This window comes from Acanthochromis polyacanthus, chromosome 23 (genome assembly GCF_021347895.1).
Source record: "Acanthochromis polyacanthus isolate Apoly-LR-REF ecotype Palm Island chromosome 23, KAUST_Apoly_ChrSc, whole genome shotgun sequence".
Taxonomy (NCBI): domain Eukaryota; kingdom Metazoa; phylum Chordata; class Actinopteri; family Pomacentridae; genus Acanthochromis; species Acanthochromis polyacanthus.
Window position 1 is genome coordinate 2218040 of NC_067135.1, and position 24638 is coordinate 2242677.

General features: G+C 40.3%; 1 protein-coding gene across 1 annotated transcript; it reads right to left on the reverse strand.

Annotated features, from left to right (window-relative positions):
* Positions 1 to 1703: 1703 nt before the first annotated feature.
* LOC110964725 (FHF complex subunit HOOK interacting protein 1A-like) lies at positions 1704 to 24516 on the reverse strand. The gene is made up of 18 exons (XM_051944078.1): positions 24392 to 24516; positions 20739 to 20786; positions 19845 to 20052; positions 18680 to 18863; positions 17658 to 17879; positions 17169 to 17331; positions 15692 to 15803; positions 11726 to 11827; positions 10770 to 10826; positions 10549 to 10635; positions 10041 to 10208; positions 9884 to 9963; positions 8758 to 8927; positions 8576 to 8687; positions 6137 to 7449; positions 5004 to 5182; positions 4799 to 4919; positions 1704 to 3756 (listed from the first exon to the last, which is right to left on the reverse strand). The coding sequence occupies exons 3-18, from the start codon at positions 19947 to 19949 to the stop codon at positions 3461 to 3463; spliced, it is 3471 nt and encodes a 1156-aa protein (XP_051800038.1). The 5' UTR covers positions 19950 to 20052; positions 20739 to 20786; positions 24392 to 24516; the 3' UTR covers positions 1704 to 3460.
* Positions 24517 to 24638: the final 122 nt, after the last annotated feature.

Genomic DNA, 24638 nt, shown 5'->3' on the forward strand with positions numbered 1-24638 from the left:
AATGCATACAAAGATCCGTAAATGCGTACAACGATCCGTGAATGCGTACAAAGATCCATAAATGCGTACAAAGATCCGTAAATGCGTACAAAGATCCGTAAATGCGCAAAAGATCTGTAAATATGTACAAAGATCCGTGAATGCGCACAACGATCCGTAAATGCGTACAAAGATCCGTAAATGCGTACAAAGATCCGTAAATTTGTACAAAGATCCGTAATTGCGTACAAAGATCCGTAAATGCGTACAAAGATCCGTAAATATGTACAAAGATCCGTAAATGCGTACAAAGATCCGTAAATTTGTACAAAGATCCGTAATTGCGTACAAAGATCCGTAAATGCGTACAAAGATCCGTAAATATGTACAAAGATCCGTAAATTTGTACAAAGATCCGTAAATGCGTACAAAGATCCGTAAATGCGTACAAAGATCCGTAAATTTGTACAAAGATCCGTAAATGCGTACAAAGATCCGTAAATGCGTACAAAGATCCGTAATTGCGTACAAAGATCCGTAAATGCGTACAAAGATCCATAAATACATACAAAGATCCGTCAATGTGTGTAACGCTCTATAAATGCCCTCAAAATCCGTAAATATGTAGAAAGATTCTTAAATATGTACTAAGATTTGTCAATGCAAATCGGAATCAGCAAATGCTGTTTTAAAATTTCTGTATTTGTAATGAGGTTTTCAAATGTGTAAATAATCTGCTAATCTGTATTGAAATTTGTAAACAGAATAAGATCCATGAATTCGTACTCTTGTACCTGGTGACTTGTCTGTATTTCCAGCACTTGTCGTCAAATACTTTTCATCTATTCATGTCTTTTATGCTTTTACAGCTCTTATTACGTTTGTAAATGTTAATAGACAAGCCGAATTTTTACACATTTTTCAACAATCTTTGCATAATTTGTAGGTTGCAGTCATTTTTCACAAGTTCCTCATTTTTTTGTGTAATTTTGAACAGTTTTTGAATAATTTTTTAACACATTTTGCTTGTTTTTGTTCCATTTTGATTCCATTTGGACAGGTTTTGAATCAAGTTTGTAAAATTAAGAGTGATCTTTAATTATAAATATATATTAAAAAATGTCAATTCTGAACAAATCTGAATCATTTCTGACAAGCTTCAAGCTTCATTTTTAGCCATTTTTATACAAATTCTGTACAGGTTTTGAATACTTTTTTGAACTTGTTTAAAATCATTTTGGACAAATGACAAAAGTTTAATGTTAGAGGCACTTTCTGAGGTTATGGATGCCGTAAAACAGTTTGTGTTGCAATCGACTCACCGAGAGCCCAGATCAGGAGGTAAACCTTCATCACCACCATCGTCATATTCTTCTTCGTCGTCTTCTTCTTCTTTGTCTTCTTCTTCAAACGTTGGCTCAAAAACTTCAAACCTGTTGAAGAGTTTGCAATTGTCCGAAGCTGCTGTTGGTTTGTCTCAGGATAGACTGCTTTGTTCAAGAAACTAAGAACGAAACTAACAAACCACTGTGTTCCACAGCAGCAGATTGTTTGTTTCTCAAAGTAACTAAGTCTGTGTCTGTCGAAGGTTCTCACTGGTTAAAATGATGATGCTGTTTGGTATCTGTACATAACTGAAGTTCATGGTTCTTCAGGACTCTTTTAATTAATGCGTCAGACAAACAACAAACTGTAGAAAACACACAAAGAGGAAGAAACAAACATGACAATCTGCAGCATATTTTATGATCTTTCTGTTAGTTTCCACATCATCTTGGCAATAATTTATTCCCAAAGAAAAGAGGAAAGACAGTAGAAAACAAAAAGATAGTCCCAGTTTGAGCTAATGGGGTCAGTTCGTCCTGTAAAACCATCATGGAAACACAGTTTACAGAGAAGCTGCTGCTGTGGTTTTAGTCTGACCACATCTTCACACCCAGACAGAATCTGTTTCCTCTTCAAGATGTGAAGGGAAAAAGTCAGCTCGTATCTGCGCCAACGATCTGATGAGTTTACAAGACAAAAGTAGCAACAAAATGTCATGTTAAGAGCAATAAATCACACACGAACAGACATTTAAAAGAGAGAAATCGACATCACTACTTGCCCGTGAAACAACAATCCGCTGTTTCTGAGTCTTTTATTGCACAAACGTCTCCGTCATTTGAAGTAAGGCTTCGTCATTTCTCCATGAAAACACCTTGAGCTCATATTCTGTTTGACACTGTTTGATTTTCAGCATTAAAATCTCAACAAAATCTGCTTTCAAAATGCTGTAAAAGTAGCTGCTCTTATGGAGGCAGAACAGCTTTTCTAGATTTACTCAGACATAAAACAAGAATCATAAATAAATGAAATGAAGAGCTGATAACCACAAATATTCAGCCACAAATAATCACATCAGTTTCTTTGTGATTTAAGCAGAAACAAAGAACTGTAGGACACCGTGACATCGGAAAGAAATAATCACCTCCTTCTATAAGAACAAAGAAATATATCTACAGAATTAAAATTAAAATCTCGCTTTGATGGAAAAGTAACTGCTGCTGATCTTCTTTTTTTAGCTTTGAAACTAAAAGTACAGCTTTTCTACATCAGCATTTTGACATATTTCTTTTCAAATATCATTGAATTTTGAGTTGACTCTCTCAGGCAGCTGGTGGCTGATTCACCTGAAATCAAGCAGCAGTTGTCTCTAATATTTTGGTTAATTTGGAGTCTTTAAAGTCACTTCAGTGTATTTATTAAGGTTAGTTTCTCACTATTTTCTGCATTATGTTTCTCATCCTGAGCAGCAGGTTCTGTTCAATTAAAGTCCGATTCTCTGCTTTTTAACTGGACGTCAAACTTTACACACACAGACAATTTAGTGCAAAAAAATCTAAGAAAACTTTCTAGAAAACCACCTCCAGCAAATGCATAGAAAACTTCATGTTGGTTCAGAATAATCTCCTTCCAGTCATTTTTATAAATATTCACATGTGGACAAACAGGTTCAAGTGCTGCCAGGAATATATACAGAATGAGCAGATAAATTATTGCATTAAACAACGTTGTATTGTAAATAAAACAAAAGTTAAATGATCCTTTTTGTGCTTGGATTTTAGCATCCTGCTGTCACTGCTAACTGTCACTACAGACGCTTCATCAGGACGTCTTGGTGTCTGGACGCCTTTTAGCCTCAGTTTTCAACCTTAGAACCTTGAGGAAAACTTAATTTTATTCTAAATGTGTGAATGTATATGACAATAAAAATTATAACAGATAAAAATGACTAATAGAAAGCCAGTAATAATCAAAAATACAACAATAATAAAAGTGATTTTGAACAATGTTTGTAATTGTAGAAATGTTTAAGTCTAGTAGTCGTAGTAGTTGCTGGACGTAACTCCATTTCTGTGCCGCTAAAAGACTGCACACTGGTTTAAAATAAGACACAGCGGGTTCCTGATGAAGCCTCCATGTGATGAGCTGGTTTTCTTCAGAGAGATGGTTTTCCTGAAGGAGATTCTTCACAGGAAAATGAAGCACGGCCATGCTGATGTGATTCCTTGGCGGACCAGTCGAGGGCGATGCTGTGCTCCTGGGCGATGGCGGCCATTTCCTTCAGGAACTCGGCGAACAGGACGATGGCGAACACTCGGCTCTTGGCCTGAGGGGGGATGCTGGGACACGGAGGCAGGACGCTGAGGGGAGGCAGAGCCAGAGCGTTCTTCACCAATCCGTTAGGAAGAGATGGATCCAGGATGAGGTCTCCTCCCTGAGACTGGAGGCTCTCTGAGGACACATGGACAAGAGGAACTGAGGTCTGGTTCTCTTCTACACCTTTACAATGACTTTAATTAACCAACAGTGATGCAGAAGGCCCTGCTCTACAGCTGGCTTTAAGATACACCTTGAAGGTTACCTACTCTGAAACGCTAGAAAGACTTTTGTATTCAGATTTGATCAGACAAAACTTCTTGAAACTCTTCACATTTCTGCTGCAGGAACGTGGAGCAGAGACAAACTGAATGACTGCGTGATCAACCTCCTAATCATCCTTCAGTCCTTCTGTTTCCACTCTAACAGCTTCAGTTTTACCTGAGAAACAAAACAGAGGTTTGTTTTTCATCAAGCAACTTCTTCTCCTCTGTACCATCACCATCAACAACATTAAGTTCTTGACATATTCTAGCAGACAAACTCTCCATTGTTCTGTTTCCTGCATCGAACCGGAGTTACATTCAGTAACTACTGTTTGTTTTGATCCTAGAGTGGAAACATGAAGACTAAAAGAAAGGATTCTGGGACTGTTTCTGCTCCGAGTTCCTGCTGAAGGAATCACCGATCAAGAGGACAGAAAGAACTGCATTTGTCTCCAAAATTAACCAAACAGCACTGAAGCTACCATGGCAGCATTTCAGGACCACTCAGAAGTACGTTCCCTGAAGTAGGAACCTTTGTTCCCTTAAAGAGGTTCTAGAGGGACGGTTCATGTGGTCAGAATGCGTAGAAACCAATCCACAAGCTCCTGCAGTGGGTCAAATCTGCTTGATGAGAATACAGCACTGTTAACATCTGTTATTAGCTTAGCATTAGCTTAGCATTATCTAGAACCATGAAGAACCACCCGGTCTGTCCAGTACCTCTAACGTTTCATCCACAAAAACCAAACTGTAAACCAACAGTTCTGTGCAGGACTGTTTCCTGTCTGGTACTTTATATTTACACTCTGAGTTTTTATGATCTCCTGCTTCTATAGCTGCTATTTTTAAAATTACTGCTGCTCTTTAACTTTACTCTGTGTGATTTCATATCTTGTTGTGCGTTCATGAACCTCTAAATTTGCCGTCCTGGTCTTTGGCCAACAGGAACCTCCAGGCCTCAGTGAGCAGAGCAGGATAGTCCGGTCTGGCTGCTACGTAGCGTTCGATCTGAGCGTGCACCGACACCAGCACCTGCACGGGAATAAAGTTCACGTTATCATCTCCAGGTCTGACCGATGGAACCAGAAGGAACTCGGAGGTGAGTGTGGACTCTACCTGGTACAGGGTTCGGACGTTGGGCTGGTGGTGCTGGTCGGTGCAGAGCAGGAAGGACCTGAGCAGAGGTTGTGGGTACGAAGCCAGCTGGGCCAGAATTCCCGTCACCAGCAGGTTCACAGCGATCGAGTTCTCCAGAAGGTTCTCCAGCCGCGACAACAGGACGCTGATGAACGGACCTGAGGCATGATGGGAAACTACATGTCAGTGTGAGTTAAGGGAGCATGTGGTGGAGAGCAGCACTGTTTTAAACTACAATAACCTCAGAACATCTCAGTATTTACAGCCATGCTTTACTTTTCATTCAAAATGCAAATTAATGCTTCCAGATGTGAGAATCCATGCTCTGGTTTTTGGGCTTCAATGAGTTTGTAGATCCGCTTTTTGTTAGCATATTAGCATGATCCATAGAGACATAAGAAGCACATTTTATAGCCTTCTCACTCCAATACGGTTCATTTTGGACAATTTATAGTTGTTCAAGACAACTTTCAAGTCATTTTGGACATTTTTCTTGTACTTCTGGAGATTCTTTGCCCTTTTGTACCATTTCTAAATCCTGTGGGGCAAGTCTGAAGTAATTTTAGATTTTCGTTTCATTTCAGGACACGCTTGAGGTCATTTGGACATTTTTGTTATTACTGAGTCATTTTATTCAAGTTCTGAATCATTTGTGGCAAAACTTCAGTAACTTTGGATGTTTTGACATCCTGGACAAGTTTCAAGTTGTTTTTTGTCGTTTTAGAGTTATTCTGGATAAAACTGAATCATTATGGGCAGCTTATAGTTCATTGTGTACAAGTTTTAAGTTGGCCTGATTATGGTAAGTCATTCTGAACAAATTCGGGAATTTAGGACATTTTTGACCATTTGGACATTCCCAGTCATTTTGGACAATTTCAAAGGCATTTTGACCTTTTTTTGTCCAAAGTTACAAATCATTTGGGCCAAATTTTGAGTCTTTTTGTAAATGTTTTGGTTGATTTTAGTAACTTTAATGTTCTTGAAGTGTGTATTATCAGGAGAATGGCATCAGATTGGGACTAAATATTAAATATTTCAGATCATACCTGGGGTGGAGATCCTTGATCAGGACATTTGATGCTCTACAGAACATTAAAGCTCGTTCTTACCTGTAAATGGAACTCCATGTTTCCTGCTGCTGCTCTTCATGCGCTCCTCCTCCTCTTCCTCCTCCATCTCCTCTTCTTCCTCCTCTGCATCTTCCCATGATGAGCTGAAACCAAAGTCAGCGCTCAGCTCCTCCTCGTCCTCTACGAGTTTCTGACGCAGCGCTCGGACGCGCTTCCTGAACCTGCTGATGTCATCTGTGATGTCATCACAGTCTGGCTCCACCCCTAAAGAGAGCATGAGCTCATGGTACTGGGACAGGAAGTTGCTGCTGCTAGCGACTGTGTTGTCAGGCAGACTGGGAGACTTGGCATTGGTAACTGTAAGGTCACATGACTCGGATTCAGCATGGCCATTGGACAGTGGGTTTGTCGCTAAATGTGAGGTGTGGTGTTGTGTGTTGTGTTGTTGCTGCTGTGTTGTGTGATTGTGATTAGGACAGTCGCCCAGGGCACAGTTTGGTTGAAACGTCTTGTTTCCTTCATCAGGATCATCACATTCGTCGATGATGTGATTCTTTACATAGAAACCGTTGGTGAAGTTCTGACGTCCTGCTGGTTCTGCTGCTGGTTCTGTTGGTCCATCTGTCCTCTTTACCTCGGGATCTCCGTCCTCCTTGGTTCTCCTGGTGTCCCGTCCACAGTCCTCGCTCCTCCTCCTCGCCTCCTGATCGTAGTCCTCGCTCCTCCTCCGGGACGACATGATGCTGTTGACTGTTTCCGTCACCGTCCTCCCCGTCGATGGAAACGTTGTTGTCGCTGACACTCGCTGGCCTTTTGAGATGCTTCCACGGGCTCGACGATTTGCCGCCATGATCCGCTCCAAAATGGCCGCCTTGGTGTCTTTTTGAGCGACGAGGTCATAGACGAGAACGTCGTCCTGAAACTCTGATTCCTCCACGTAGGCGCCGTGAACCAGCCTGGTCGCGTTGCGTCTCATTTCCTGGATGTGTCGAGGAAGCAGCGGTGGAGGAGCAGGTGAAACCATGAACCTGTCGCCCTCCACGCCGTTCGCCAGCGCCATGTTTATCACCGCCGATGAATCCTCGTCTGCAAAGATGTCATCCCACTCCAGCTCCAGAGCAGAGCTGGTTCTGCCGGCCTGGTTTCCGGTGGAGATGGTATCGGAGGAGGACGGCGTCGGGGAGACGGCTGATGGGGGAGGAGTTAAAACCAGAGAGCAGATGGAGTCACTCTTCACTCGCTGGACAAGCTCCTCCTCCTCCTCGTCCAAGTCGTCCCCCGGTGTGTCCGATCGGTACTGCTGAGGAGGAGGATCCACGCCATCGTACGGAGCCGACCAGTACCGACACGCCCTGAAGACAAACCACAACATCAAACTGAAGGTAATGAATGTACACTGCCTGGCCAAAAAAAGAGTCACCATCTGGATTTAACCAAGCAGATAGGTAGGAGCTTCCCATTGGATCATTACTGCAGTGATGACAACAACTTATTTATCCCTAGCTGATGCAGTGAGGAGCTTCTCATTTCTTAAATGTTGGAAGACATATCCTGTGGTCATGGAAAGGATGTTAATCTGTCTCAGAAGGGTCAAATTATTGGCCTGCATCAACAAAGAAAACAACTGAGGAGATGAAACGACTAAAATCAGGTTAAGAACCGTCCAACGCATCATTAAAACCTGAAGGATGGTGGTGAGTGGAGTTTTTCTTCCCTGATGGCATGGACATGTTCCAAGAAAACGATGCCAGGATTTTTGCCACAAATAGATGCCAGTTCTACTTATTGGGTCTAAGTCTCCGTGATTACTAATAATGAAGATCAACATAAGCCCTACACTGATTGAACTCTTGACTTCTGATCACTGTGGTTGTAAAGTGAAACCTTTAATGCTTCTATGACAAACAACCACATCAGTGAGTCAGTCAGCGTTTGTTTTTATCAGCTCCTCTGTTTGATCCTACAGGTGTAGTACTGCAGTTTGTCCAGCAGGTGTCACTCCAACACACTGAACCTGTTACAGTCTGAAGATGGTTTGATTCCACGTTACTAAGGTAGTTTACTGCATCATCATGTCTCTGTGAGAATCTATCTATCTGGTTTTAAGTCGTTTGGGGCAAAAACAGTTTTAATTCTGTTCATGTTTTAGTCCTGTTGGACCAAATTGAGAAATTTTGAACAATTGGAAGTTGTTTTGGACAAATCTTGAGTAATTCTGGATACATTCTATGTCACTTTCAATGATTTTTTGTTTCATTTTGGCCATTTTTTGTAATTTTGGACAAGTTTTGACTCACACTGGACAAATTCTGAGTGAATTTCAGCCTTTTTGTGTCATTTTGAGCAGGTTTTCTAAATAAAATTGTCAAAGAGAGTCAATTTTTAATTTTCCTTCATTCTAGCAGACAGGAGACATTCCCATAGCGGTGCAGGACTCTGTTGCAGTGAAACGGGCTCTTGCAGCAGGTGAAGACTCACCTGTATGAGGTGCTGATGGCCTGCCGGGCGTCCCACAGGTAATGCAGGTAGTTCACATCCATGAGGAAGTCTGAGCCTCGGCAGTAGGCGACGCTGTCCGACACCGACAGATCTGAGGCACAGAGAGCTGCAGTCAGGACGAGCTGGAGGAGGATCACCTGTGCTGAGTCACCTGCACTCACCTGCTGCCCGGGGCCAGTGGACGTGCTCTGATTGGCTGCTGCTGTGCAGGTGAACCGGACACCAGGAGGGCAGCAGCAGCAGCAGGGAGGAGGCGCTGCAGGAGTAGCAGTCAGTCTGCTGCAGGGAGCAGCGCTGCCTCCTGCTCAGGTGGCTGCAGGGGAGCAGATACCTGAGGAGACACACAGCGCCTCAGGACTGAGGTAGCCTCAGGACAGGTAGCAGAACTACAGGTAGAGCTCCATGTTCATACTGAGCCGGTTTAAACACGAATTAACTGACTGGACTAAAAGTGGTTCCAGTTGGACAATTTCCATCTCATCTGCAGAGTAACTTCTTCCTCTTAATGAATATAGAATAACATTATCTTTTATTGTTTTATTGTGGTACAGCAGTGAGGGGGAACAGTCAAAAAACAATTTCTGGGTCATTTTCAACATTTTTTGCATCATTATAGAGAAGTTTCAAATCATTTTGCACAAATTTTAATATTTTGGTGAAGTTTGAGTAGTTTTGTACAAGTTTTGGATGATTTTGGACAAATTTTAGGCCGTTTCAGAAATCTTTTATCATTTTAGATTTCAAGCTCTTCATCAGCAGTGGTACAGCAAAGGAAATAGCACAAAAACAAAGTTTTGGATCAAATTCTGAGTTCAGTAAGGCAAGCTTAGGCAGCTTTTGTTTTTAAGTCGTCTGGAAAAGCTTCAAGTCATTTAAAAACGGTTTTAGTAACTTTGTGCAACTCTGAAGTTGTTTTACACAAACCTTGAGTCAAGTTTGAGTCGTTTCAGACACATTTTGGGTCATTCTGAACATATTTTTAGTCATTTTTAGATTTGTTTCAAGTCCTTGATCCCACAGCAGAGAAATTTTCAAAATTTGCATTTTTTCTTGTGTTGTTTTTTTTGCCTGACTTTTGTCATTTGTCGTGTTGCTGTTGGAACCTAGCCTCCAAAATGTTCCCTTTTTTGGCTTTTTGACACTAATTCATGGTGAATTTAATTAATTTTACAAAAAAAGACAATTTCATATCAACATGAAAACAGATTATTTCTACAAATTAATGTTAATTAAACTCATAAAATGCTAAATATGTCTTTGTATGCGTGTATAAACCAGTGGACCGACCTGAAGACCAGCTGCAGCATCACGTCCTCACAGAAGAGTCCGATCAGAGTCCTGAACAGAGCCAGAGACACCGTCCCTAACTGAGGACAGAGACAGCAGCTGATTGGACGACGGACATCTGGGGGCCTGAAGCTGAGGGCAACGGTAACGATCTTACCTGGAAAGGTGTGTTCACTCTGCTGACCAGCGTGTCCAGGATGTGCACGTTGTCGTGTCTGTGCAGCAGGATGAAGGAGAGGAAGGTCTGTAGGAGGGCCGGTTCAGAGACGGAGCGGAGGAACAGATCCAGGTACGCCGTGGTGGTCATCACCTCCTCCACGGTCAGCTGACGGACAGACCACAGCAGACAGGAAGTCAGTGGGTTCTGGCAAAGTTTTACCTTCATACTATGAATATATTCAGAGTTACAGACCCAAAGTTCATGCTGATGAAGTCAATGATGGAGAAGGTCCATTAAAATGGACTTTTTCCATCATTTCTGAGCCTCATCACTTCATCAGTGTGAAACCTGGACCCACCTCTGTGGACTTCAAGGGTCTGTAACTGAAAATATTCATAGTATGAAGGTAAAACTTTGCTCTGTCAAATAAAGTTACTGGAGATAAAGAGTACAGCAGTACTATAGCAGTACAGTATAGTAGTACTGTAGTGAACAGGAGCGCCACCTTGTGCAGAGCTGGAGCGAGTACAGGTACCAGGAAGCCGTTGTAGATGTAACTGAGCAGCTGTGAGCGGATGGACGGATGAGCCACCTGAGATACAGTGAAGATACAGCATGTTATTAATGTTCATTATTATGACTAATATCTGTACTAATGGTCATTATTATCATAACATTAACGCAGATTAAAATCTGTGTTAATGTTTATTATGTTTGTGTGGTTACCTTGGTTACAGCGCTGCAGAACTCCAGCGAGTGCAGAAAGTGGACGAGAGCTGGAACCTGTTGATGCAAACACCAGGTAAGACTAATTTCATAATTTAATTTACAAAATGTGTTTGAAATGACTTGAAACTTGTCCAAAGTGACATCAAAATCACTGTCAATGATGCATCATTTTCAAAAATGACTCAAAAGTATCCACAATGCTCAAAATATGTTCAAAACATTTTGAAAATGACTCAGCAATTGTCCAAAATGATTTTAAAATTGTCCAAAATCACACAGTCTGTACAAAATGATGGCAAAATTGTTGAAAATGCCTCGTATTTGTTTAAACTGACAGAAAGATTTTTGTCAATAATTTGAAAATGAATTAAACTGGTACAAAATGACTCAAAGCCCACACAGAGTGATGCAGCTATTGCAAAAAGTAATTTAGAATTTGTCTAAAATTAGTTTAAATTTTTCCGAAATTAGTCAAACTTGTCTAAAATGATTGAAAACGTTATATTCTTTGCAGTATGACACATTTAAAATGCCATAAGTGAACTAAAAAATTTTTGCACTACTACTTTGTACTATTCTCTAACATCCATAAAATTTTGAACAAATTAAAATTTAAATCTATCTAAAAACTTTATGTTTATGACCCCTGAATTTTAATAGCACTGTTTATAGCTAATTACTACGCTAACACAGGAAACAGCAGTGATCATAGAAGTGACGGCAGCTAAATGTTAGCATGCTAGCTGCTAACTGTGCTACCTGCTGCCAGTCGGCCCGGTCCAGTCTTGGACAAATTCAAGTTAAAATTTTAAATCTGTCTGAAACTTTATGTTTATGACCCCGAATTTTAATAGTACTGTTTATAGCTAATTACTACGCTAACACAGGAAACAGCAGTGATCATAGAAGTGACAGCAGCTAAATGTTAGCATGCTAGCTGCTAACTGTGCTACCTGCTGCCAGTCGGCCCGGTCCAGACAGTGCCAGTCCTCGCTGTAAACCTGCAGTCGGGCCGGAAGAGACGAGTAGAGACCAGACAGACCTGTGGCCAGAACCTGCAGCAGACAAACACCTCATCAACCTCCTCGTTTTACTCACTGTGGTTCATTTTTCTTTGTCCAAATTGTCATGAAAGTTGTTGAAAATGACTCAAACATCAGTCCAAACTTGTCTTAAACTAATCAAAATCGTTCAAAATAACTTGATTTTTTTCCAAAGCAAAAACGTCATAAACTTCTGTGACTACAGCTGTACAAAACAAAGCAAAATTGTTGAAAGAAGGAAAAGGAAAAATTTCTCCCAAATTGCTTGAAAATGTGATAATCTAAATAAAATTACACAAAATAGTTAAAAATTATTCATAATTTGTCATAAATTGATCCTAGATGACATAAATCATTTAAACAATAAAGGAAAAATTGCTGATCACAGACAAATGTTATATTATTGGTTCTTAAAAATGGAAAAAAGTACAAAATTATCAAGCCAGAGTGGTATTGTGGCCTTAGAAAGTTCCTGTAAGTGTAAATATATATTTGAATGGATCCATATTTCTACTAAAATACAGTCTTTGGTCGACATTTCACCAACTTTTGAGGCTCTAACATCATCAGAATGTGTCTGTAAGCTTCATTTGTGGAGATATTGCACCTTTTAAATGTCTTCACCGGCTTTTTAGAGAGTGAAAATACAAACATTCTCAGCTCTAAAAACAGATGAAATTCTCTAAATTCAGCCAAAATATTTTACAGAACTTAGTTTCACTAAACTGTGAACAGGATCTGCGATAATGCAGAAACACTGCTGTCTGAAACGACCAGACTGACCCAGAATAAAGAGACAGGAGGATGAAAAGGACAGAGCTCCTGATCAACATCAGTCCAAACAGCAGCATCAACAGCTGCAGGCAGCCGGCCAATCAGGTGCAGACTTACTAATCCCCCCTCTGAGCAGCAGCCAATCACACACTGAGTTACTAATCTCCTCGACACATTAAGATTGAGGTCAGAGGGTGGTCACATGGGCTTAAATCTGACACATACACACACACAGGTGTCACATGCTGCAGTGTTTTTTCTCTCATGAAGCAGAAACTGGCAGTGATGGATCCAACATGGCCGACACGCACACCTTCACTGACATTGAGGGCTTTATTTTTTCCAAGTTTCAGCCCAAAATGACTCAAACCAGAGGACTAAAAGCTGAACAATGACGCAAAATCTGTTGAAAACGATGCAGAACTTGTCCCAAGTGACTGAAAATTGTTTAGAATGACACAAAAATAGTTGAAAAAGCCTTGTTATTTATGACAAACCACTTAATACTTGGTCAAAATCCCCCTGCACCTTATGGAGGAGTGGTTTGAGTGTTTCTGTGGTCCTGGGAGACATGTTGTCCTGGTAGGGGACCAAAAACAAGCTGGTCCTGGGGGAGATACCAGACTAAGAATGATTCAGAATCCGACCAATTGTTGAACCTCAGATTCAGGAGGAACAATGTGGATTCTGTCCTGGTCGTTGATCAGTGGATCAGATCTTTACTGTTACAGAGCTCTCATGGGAGTTCGACCTTCCAGTCCACGTGTTCTGTGGATCTGGAGAAGGCCTACAACTGTGTTCCCTGAGGGGTTCTGTGGGGGGTACTGAAGGAGTATGGTGTACCAGGATCACTGTTACGAGCCATTTGGTCTCTGTACGACCAAAGTGAGAGCTGTGTCCATATGCTTGGCTCAAAGTCAGACACGTTTCCTGTAGGTGTTGGACTCCAGGGCTGCCCTTTGTCTCCAGTCCTGTTTGTGGTGTTCATGGACGGGATCTCAAGGCACAGTCGGGGTGTCCAGTTTGGGGACCTCGGATGATGTGGTCCTGTTGGCTTCCTCACATCATGATCTTCAGCAGCACTGGAGCGGTTTGCAGCCGAGTGTGAAGCGACGGGGATGTGGATCAGAACTTCCAAGTCCGAAACCATGGTTCTCTGATGGAAACTGATGGATTTCTCTCTCTGGGTTGGGGGGAGTTGCTTCCCAAGCAAAGGAGTTCAAGTATCTGGGGATCTTGTTCACAAGTGATGAGAAAATGGAGCTAGAGATGGACAGGAGGATTGGTGCAGCGTCAGTAGTAATGAAGGCGTTGAACTGAACTGTCGTGGTGAAAATTCAACTCAGTTTACCATCCATCTCCATTCCCACCCTCACCTATGGTCATGAGCTCTGAGTAGTGACCCAAAGAATGAGATGGTGGATACAAGCGTCTGAAATGAGCTTTCTCTGTAGGGTGTCTGGACTCAACCTTAGAGATAGGAGGAGAAGATCAGACATCTGGAGGGAGCTCAGAGTAGAGCTGCTGGTCCTTGGTTTGGACATCTGATTCAGATCCGCCAGGGAGACTTAATTTGGAGGTTTTCTGAACACATCCTACTTGGAGGAGACCCCGGGGCAGACCCAGAACCTCCTGGAGGTATTATGTATCTCATCTGGCTTGGGAACACCTCAGGATCCCCCAGAAAGAGCTGCAAAGTGTCGCTGGGTGGAGGAACATCTGGAATGACCTGCTTCATCTGCTGCCTCCATGACCCGACCATGGATAAGAGGAAGAAGAATGGATGGACTTTGTCAAAATGACTGAAAAACTTAAAAGATTGACTTAAATTTGTCCAGAATGACTCAAATCTAAACAAAATGATGTAAAAATGTTAAACATGAGAATCACTGAAGCTCATATCCGTCATACTGAGTCTCTGAGGAGCAGCCTGAGCTCATTAGTTTGTTACATAACTGCTGTAATGAGATTATAACGCTGAGGAAAAAAACTACTGAGTCCATTCATTCAAACAGCGACTGATTCACAAATATCAGCCTCTTAAAGAGACTTTTCTGCTCCTTAATTCTTTCTTTTCTTTTCCAAACATTCAGAGAAACACGTGTTTAAAACACACTGTAGGAAAGATTAACCTGCTGCAGCTCCACTGGTGACTGTTGTATGTCTGGTTTGGTAAGCAAGCAACAAACAAACAAAGCAAAACATCAAGCAAAAAAATGAAGAAAAACCCATGAGAAATGGTAAAAATCAATCATTAAAAAAGCACCAAAAAAAGCCAAGAAAAACCCAAGACAAATGATTAAAAAAACAAGAAAAACCCAAGAAAATGGTAAAAAAATAAACTAAACAAAACTAAAAAAAAAAAAAGAAAATCCTAAGAATAAAAAAGAAATGGTAAAAAACTAAACTAAACAAAAATGAAAAACCTAAGACAAATGATTTAAAAAAAAAAAAAAAACAAGAAAAACCTAAGAAAATGGTAAAAAAAATAAATAAATAAATAAAGTGAACAAAACAAAACTAAAAAAACAAGAAAAAGAATTTTTTAAAAAAGTCTTATTGGATATTAGCTGTAATTTAATGAAACAGGGAAAATAGATATTTTTTTGTTAAAATCCTGATTTTTGTAAACTGTAAAAATATTTTGAATTAAAAACTTAAAAATTGTTCAACTTTCTAAAAAATAATCAAATAAACTTCAAAAAAAACATTAGACTATTACAACATTAGAAAACTAACAAAGATAATAATAAAAAAATGACATTTTTATCTTAGCTACTTAAAAACAGTTTAATTCTACAAGTAAATGTTGTAAATAATGATGTAGAAACCAATTTATATTACAATTTGGGCCTTTTGTAGAGTTGGAACGTTAATAATTTAACAAAACAGGGGAAATCTGTGATTAAAAAAGAAAAAAAATCAAAAATTACAGTTAATAAGTACATTTTTTACACATACAAACTGAAATAAAGAATATGTTTAGAAAAGGAATGCCCTAACATTCAAAAGCTGTAAGATTTTTAACCAACGCTGTGAAAAAAAGGGTAAAAAAGGTTCTGTTTGTCCTGACAGAATGTGAGCGGTGTTTTTCAGACTTACAGGACAGAAGTAGGTGTTCTGGGCGATGTGCTGAGCGACTCGAGGTTCGGAGGCCGACAGAGACATGATGAGCAGCAGAGCGTCTCGGGCCTGTTGACCCACAGAACCCTGTCTGACAGGAGCAACACGACAAATGATATTAATATTCATAACGACACACTGAACATGCAGTAATAACATTAATAACACAGACAACATGACATCAATAATGATGTTAATACAGGATGTGCTCTTTGAGATCTAAAGCTGTTTGAACAACACAATCTGGAATATTGGGCTGATTATTGGTGAATTTAAATTTAAAAGAAATTAACCCATCATATAAAGTTCCATCTTTCAGCAAACATTAACAAGCTGATAATACACACGTCAACTAGTGATATTTTCTGAACCGAATTTAGCTGCAGCCACAATAATATAGCACTAAACACACTAAAATACATGGACACAGAAAGGCAAATAAGTTGTTTTAGTTGAACTCTAAAAACTGATTGAGCACCACAGAAACTAAAATACTGATGGTCTGATCCAAGTAGAGCAAAAAGTCTGCTGAACGTTGTCTTGGAAATGATGCTTCCAGGAAGTTTTAATTTTTTTCGATTACAGATGAAGCAGGCTGCTGAAAAAGCCATTATGTGCACTACTGGAGGTCATTAAGTGTCACAGAAGACTTGTCATGGTTCCCTTTACTGGCCAAATTTCTGCTGACATGGAACTGTCCACATCCTCTGGTCACTACAGTATTAGAGAGCCACCTGGTGGTGCAACCAGGTACTACAGCTCATCCACGATACAGGGGTCCTCGGTTTACGACCTGCGGTGTTTCGTCGTTACGTCGGAAGTGAAATTAGATAGAATAAAACACTGGGAACAGGGCCAAACACCGACCAACATCGGTCAAGTTGTAAAAACAGGTCAACATTATGTAGCGACCCTGTGATGAATTAGTGAGACTTTATCCTGATTTTTGGACTCCAAAATAGCAACAAAAACCCCAGAACTTAGCTACAGAATTAGCCACCGTTCCCAGCTCTCTCTACTGCTGACTCTCAGCCAATCAGAGGTGAGCTAACTAGACATGGCACATTCACTGACATCAGGTAAATCTGGAACTGAACAATAAACATTGAAACCTCAACATCAACAACAACATCAGTCCGTTACAATATTCTGTTATCTTCTAGTAAAATGATTCATACATGCATGAAAGTCGTTGGTATTCATGACTTTATGAAGAACTGATCGATATCGTGATGCACGGAACGGCTTTGGTTATTTTAGTCGGAGTTCCAACTTACGGTGAAAATCGACTTACATTGACGTAAGTCGAGGACCTCCTGCATGTCTAGAAATGTCCACATTTTATGCCGTTAAAATTTCTGAGCTGTCTTAACTGCAACCTGTGAGTACAAACGATGAGCAGGGAGGACAGATGAATGGATGAATATGTGACTGTATGAACTCTGTGTATTCCTACCTGTGAGTATACGGGATAAGCAGGGAGAAGAGCAGGAAGTTAGCGGCTCCTTGGTCTTCACTGGTGTGGAAGAAAAGTTCGAGCACTGAAGGATCTTTGACCAGAGCGACGCAGAGCTGATTCAACAGGAGGACAAGCTCCGCCTCCACCACACCTCCACTGTCTGCAAGAGACCACAGGTAACCAACCAGGTAGCCAACCAGGTAACCAACCAGGTAGCCAACCAGGTAGCTAACCAGGTAGCTAACCAGGTAACCAACCAGGTAGCCAACCAGGTAGCTAACCAGGTAGCCAACCAGGTAACTAGTTAACATTAACCGGCCTCTTTTTGATGTGGACGTTGATTTTGGACAGTTTTGTTTTTATCCTTTAACTCTTCTAAACCTTTAGGAGGAACATTCTGAGAACTACAATGAACAACTCCCCACTGAGAACCCATCTAGATCTCTGTTAGAACTTCCTGCTAGAACATCTGGAGAACATCCTCACCGGTTGCAGCTCCGGCGCAGGACGCCAGCAGCATCATGAGCGGCCGGAGGACGGGTTTGTGGTGCAGCAGCGGCTGTCGGGCCTGAGACAGCAGCATCTGGTACATCCTCAGCTGCTCCAGCTTCATGTCCTCAGTGAACTGTCTCCTCAGGCTCCACAGGAACAGACGCTCCATCACCCCCTCCAGAACCACCAGCTCCAGGATGGGACCCATGGCTCCTCCTGATGGTACATGGAGGACAAACCAGGGTAAGAAGACCTCCACCACGTCTTTTCTCTGACGACCGTGAACTAAGTAAACTTTAAATATCACTGAAACCATTTTATTGGTCTGTTGTGTTCTATTAAAATGAGAATATATGGAGGGTTCTTCAGTAAATTGAAGAGAAAACAAATTATTTTTTCTGTAATATAAGAAAACGTGATAAATGGTAAGGGAAGAAATCCTCCACTGACATCAATGATTTTTTTCCTGTAGCTCTGCTAATGTTGGATTTCTGATAAATATCTCATTACATACAGTAACATAATGGGTAAGCAAAGAAAAATGTACTTCTGCAGAATAACAATAAAGTTTCTTTATTCTGTATTTATCTGTCTGAAAGGCTAATTAGCTGACCTGTTTTATAGCTGACAATGTTATGCTATGTTAAGCTAAAGCTAGTCATTCCTGCTGATTAAACACAATTTTTATGTCACAGATTTAAATATATAATAAAGTTAAAGTTAGAACTGTTGTCCTACAGGCTGCTCAAATGGTAAATTAATTAAAAATCTTCAAACAGTTAAAACAAATCTTGATGTATGAGCTAACATTTATGCTGCTGCTAAAGTCAGAATAACATCAATTTTTAGAAAATAAAGTTTAGTAAAGATTTAGTTTGTGACTCCTGAGGGCAGATTTCTGGATCCTCTTCCAGATTTACACTTAGTTTTACAGTAATAAATGATCTAGATGTTCACCTCATCACCTTCCTTCTGTTCATATAATTCTAATATGTAGACAGTAATTGTGTTCTGACCTTGGCCCGCCTCCTCCTCCATCAGCAGGAACAACATGTGCTCCACGTAGTTCTGGACGGCGCTGGCCTCGTCGGCCGGGATCGGACCCAGACGAGATCCTCCGGAGCTGCTGTGACCTGAGAGGAAGCTGAGAGCTCCGGTACCGCTCCGACCCGGTTCATGTTTCTCCAGAATCTTCACCACCTGAACACACAGCAGCTGGAGGTGAGTTTACGTTGATTTGCACTGATCTGGGGTCAGTATTAATCAGAACTCAAATGTGTTTTTATCCTAAAATGTCATGTGTCTATCTGCTGTATTTTTGTCATTTTAGAGAAGATCTGAGTAATTTTGCACAAATTTGGGCCAAAGTTTGGTCCACTCAGACGGGTTTAGGGTCATTTTGGACAAATATTGAGTCACTGGAGAAGTTTTAGCCTTTCTGGACAGTGCATTCTGGGTCCATTAAAATAGATTTTTTCATCATTTCTGAGCCTCATTTCATCTGTGTGACATGTGGACCCACCTCTATGTACTTCAAGGACCTGTACCTCTAAAAATATTCACAGTATGAAGGTAAAACTTTGTGTTAATAAATATATAAACATTATAAATAAATATGAGTTATTTTGTAGGATCCAGTTGGTTTTTCCTGCAGCTGATCAAAGCATGAATGAAAAGAGACAGAAAGAATGTGATTCACTGTCCAGACTTGTGTTAACCTCTGACCTCAGACACACACACACACACACACACACACACACACACACACACACACACACACACACACACACACACACACACACACACACACACACACACACTCGTACACTCTGTGTGTGAGGATTTTCTTGGCGGCGGTGTTGGGCGATTTGTCCTAAATGGATCCTGTGTTTAAGGGCCAAAGTCTGGGTCAGTAACACACACACACACACACACACACACACACACACACACACACACACACTGTGCTGCTGCTCATTATAAGGAAAATAGGACAGAATCAGATTCAGAGCGACGTTCAGCAGCAGAGTTTGTCTGGTTGGTGAAGCAGCAGCAGGTAAACAAGTGGACAGGTAAACAAGTGGACAGGTAAATAGGTAAACAGGTGGACAGGTAAACAAGTGGACAGGTAAATAGGTAAACAGGTGGACAGGTAAACAAGTGGACAGGTGAGCTGCATACCTGGGCCCAGTGGTTCTTGAACACGATCATGCAGGTCTCCGGGTCGACTCCCCTCAGCGTCAGGGACTTCTTCCGGTTGCCCCTGACGACCACCGAGGCCATCATGTTGCCCGGGTTACCGGCGGTCGCTACAGGTGTTCTTTCATGTTCCGGCTCAGGGCCTCACCTGGACCTGTGAGCATCATCAGAGGCTCTGCTGGGAGGAAACCTGGAGGAAACACAGATTCTGGTTGTGCTCATTTTGTTTCTTTTTTGGTCACTTTCAGACTATTATGTGGGCATTTTAGGTCCTTTTGTGATCATTTTGCACCTCTTTGAGGTCATTTTCAGCACAAACACACACAAAACAACCTCAAAAAGACACAGCGTGACCACAAAAGCACACAAAATTACTGAAATGACACAAAATAACCACAGAAAAACATAAAATGACTCAGTGAGACAGACTGAAAACTACCACAAAAAGGAACAAAATGACCAAAGAAAAAAAATTACCACTAAATGTACTGAAAATGACCAAAAAAGAAACAAAATGAGCACAGAGGGTTCTACTGTGGGCCATAGCCAACATGGCCAGAAGAACTAGAAAACACCATAACTTAGCTCCAGATTAACTAGAAAACCCCATAACTTAGCTCCAGATTAACTAGAAAACCCCATAATTTAGCTCCATAATTAGCCAGCTCTCTCTCACAATATTCTGTTATCTTCTTGTAAAATGATTCACGCAAACATGAAAGTTGGTATTCATGTGTTCATTGTCTGTGTTTGTGTGTGTTTGTGGTTGTGTGTCTGTCCTCCAGTTCAGGAAGAACAACTAAACAGGAAGTAGTTGTTGACTCCTCCCAGGGCGCAGCAGGAAATTCCCAGAATTCCCAGCAGCAGTGTTTTTACCTCAGAGGTGGAGTTCAGGGTGGAGCAGCATTCTGCTGGTCGGCCGTCCTGGAGACAGAAAACACACACTGAGGACGACACACAGATCCACAACTACACAACTACAGCATTCACAGGTTTCTGTTGGTTCAGAAGAAGCTTCAACACACTGATGGTGGCTTCATTTAACACACTGTGACTCATTTTAACTCACCGTGGACTCATTTTAACTCACCGTGGACTCATTTTAATTCACTGTGGATCATTTTAACTCACTGTGGACTCATTTTAACTCACCGTGGACTCATTTTAACTCACTGTGGATCATTTTAACTCACTGTGGACTCATTTTAACTCACTGTGGATCATTTTAACTCACTGTGGACTCATTTTAACTCGCCGTGGACTCATTTTAACTCGCCGTGGACTCATTTTAACTCACCGTGGATCATTTTAACTCACTGTGGACTCATTTTAACTCACTGTGGATCATTTTAACTCACTGTGGACTCATTTTAACTCACCGTGGACTCATTTTAACTCACTGTGGACTCATTTTAACTCACTGTGGACTCATTTTAACTCGCCGTGGGTTCATTTTAACTCACTGTGGATCATTTTAACTCACTGTGGACTCATTTTAACTCGCCGTGGGTTCATTTTAACTCACTGTGGATCATTTTAACTCACTGTGGATCATTTTAACTCACTTTGGGTTCATTTTAACTCACCGTGGGCTCATTCTGACTCACTGGGCTCATTTTGTACTTATTGTGGGCTTATTTTAACCCACTGTGGACTATGGAGCCCTCCACTTCTGTGGAAACAGCACACTCATTGCTAGATGTACAAAGACACACAAAATGACCACAGACAGACAAAAACTGACACAAAAACACTAACAAGATGTAAAACAGCCAGAAATAAAGACAAACTCAGCACAAAAAACACACAAAACAGCTAAAGATTCACACAAAACGCCCACAAAAAGACACCAAAAACACAGAACACAAAATGTCCACAGACAAGAACACAAAACCATCAGAAATGGGGACACACAAAACAGAAATAGGTACAAAATGATCACAGAAAAACACAAAACAACACAAAAAGACACAAAACAACTAGAAATGCACATGCAAAACCACCAAGTTATACAAAGAGAAACAAAACAAACGGAAAGAGACGCAAACAACCACAAAACAACCAAGACGACACACAACAACCACAAAGAGACAAATAACAATAAAACAACACAAAACCACCACAACTAGAGAGAAAATCCCATAAAGAGTCACACACATGAAAAGAAAACCCACAAATGATCAGAAAAGGCATAAAACAACACAAAGACACACAAAGCAACCACTGGCCATGATAATAAACAGACTTGTGTCCTCACAACTTGAGCAACACAACGACACACACAGTTTCCAAATCCATCCTCCACCATCTGGGCTCTAATCTGCAGCAGGAACTGTTGTGTAGCATCCAGACAAGTCCAGTGTGTGTCTGTTGTGTGTCTGACTTTAGTCGGTTTAATGAAGCAAAGTTTTACCTTCAGACTGAATATTTCCACAGTTACAGACCCTTAAAGTCGGTCCAGATGAAGAGATGAGGCTCAGAAATGATGGAGAAAGTCCGTTTTAGAGAACATTTGTTTTATTTTGGATTCATTTTTTGTCATTTTGGACAAGAACTCGATGATTTTCTGATAAGTTTTTGTCATGTTGCACAAATTCTGAGTAATTTTGGACAAAAGTTTAGGCAGCTTGGACAGGTTTTGGGTCATTTTGGACAAATCTTGAGTCACTTTGGAGACGTTTTTGTCTTTTGAGACAAGAATTGGGTAATTTTGGACAAATTTGGTTAATGGAAAACCAAGAATAATTCTCCAGTGTGCACAATTTTGTTGAAGACTCCTCTTCACTTGAGTCATTTTATAGAACTTTTTATCATTCTGGACACATTTTTAGTAATATTAGAGATGTTTTTTGTCATTTTGGAAAAGAACTGAATGATTTTAATGATTTAATGTTTTAATTTAGTGTTTTTTCATGGTGAGAATCAGATCACATCAGGTGACTGAACGTCCTCATAAAGACAGAAAGATCCAGAGAGATAAAAGATAATCTGAGAGGAGACGCTGATGTTTAATCCCAACTGTGTGTGTGTGTGTGTGTGTGTGTGTGTGTGTGTGTGTGTGTGTCACATGCCATCACACAGATCAGGGATTAAACACAGATTGACCTGGAGTCTGTCTGACCTGCTTTTCATTTATTCTGTTTTCAGGCTTTCAGCTGATTGATGATGATGATGTCGGCAGGACTGAACCTTCAGCTCGTGTTTGAACAGCTGATCGGTTCTCAGAGATCCTCAAAGGAACCAGCAACATCTGTGTGATTCTCAGCAGTCAGAAAACATCCACACGCATCACAAATGTACTTTTTAACTCTAAATATTGAACAATTAGTCAGAAAATAACTAAAAATGTATTTTAATTTACATGTTGACTGTAAAAATGTGATGCTTTTAATGTTTTTAACAGGTTTTAGCTTTAATTTGTCAGTTTTTTAAAAGAACAAAATTACTGCTATTTTGCAGATTTTCACTGTTTTGTTAAATAACAAAGTCAAGTAAAAAAAGGATAAATTTACATAACTGTAAAAATGTGATGTTTATAGCCATTTTTAACAGGTTTTAACTTTAGTTTGTATTGTTGTGACAAAAAACTTCATGATATCTGCAAAGTAATAACATTTTATACTCATTTAAATACAGTTAAAAAAAAGTTTAATTTATGGTAAAATATTTTCAGGGAAGAAATGACCATCTATTAAAATACAGACTTTTTGTGTGAATATTATTTATTATTACGCCCTTATTTCTTCTTTTTTTTAAACAGTTAACATGTAAATTATTACTTTTTTCTATGTTTTTAATTAGATATTATCTGTAATTTAACAAAGCTGAAAAAATCTGTAAAAAAAACCCAGTATAATATACGTCTTCTATCTGTAAAATGTTTTTTTTGTTGTTTCCGATTTAATAACAGGAAAAATAGTTCAATTATGGTATGTTATTTACAGTTAATGCAGTTTTGACCAGTATTTTTGTTTGTTTTTGTGTTTTTTAACATCAACATTAATAATATTAACAATAATATGAATATATGTTTTCTGTGATTGTCCTAGACAATATCTGTAGTTTAAAAAAACAGGATTTTTTTTTAAAACAACAGTAAATTGTTGATATAATTACAGTTAGAAAACTATTAAAATAAAAATAAACACAAATCATTGTATTAATCAGCAGAATAACTTCTTAAAACAGCTGTATTTTTAAGGTTGACTTCATTTATAAGAGTTTTAAACGTTACATCATGTAATATGGATTCTCTGACTGAAGGTAAATGATGTTTTTATTGTTTTTCTGTTTGTATTTTCAGTGTTTTTATCTCTAATCTGCTCTAATCTGTCAGTTTACTGTGTTTTAATATTTTTCTGACCTGCTGTTTCTTCACTTTTTGCTATTCAGGACTCACATCATCATTTTCACACATTATTTCCTCTGATAAACCTCACCTCTGCAGCTCTGTCAGTCCTCTTGAAGCTGCTAATCTCACTCTATTCAGGGGTTTTCAGGCTGAGCTGCAGCTGACGTCACTTTCTTACCTGAGCAGGTGGTCCAGGTGTGTCTTCTGGTTCCTCAGGTGGACAGAAACTCTTTCTGAACTCCGTAAAAGCTCCACAGAACCCAGATTTCCCGCTGTTCTCCTCTTTTTCCAGCGGTCTCTTCTGTTTCCTCTGAGCGCCGCTTCGGTCTGACGCTCTAAGCGGCTCAGCTGTCACTCAGCCCGCTGCTGCTAGGCGACCGCCAGCCCCGCCCCCAGCAGCCACAGGCCCCGCCCCCAGCAGGGAT

Excerpts from the sequence above, each read along its gene's own strand:
- LOC110964725 (XM_051944078.1), bottom strand. The coding sequence starts at position 19,949 with ATGATGGCCTCGGTGGTCGTCAGGGGCAACCGGAAGAAGTCCCTGACG. Across the intron at positions 17,880-18,679 it reads GGAGGAGGAGGCGGGCCAAG|GAGGAGCCATGGGTCCCATC; the intron begins GTCAGAACACAA and ends ATGTACCATCAG. Across the intron at positions 17,332-17,657 it reads CTGCGCCGGAGCTGCAACCG|ACAGTGGAGGTGTGGTGGAG; the intron begins GTGAGGATGTTC and ends GGTCTCTTGCAG.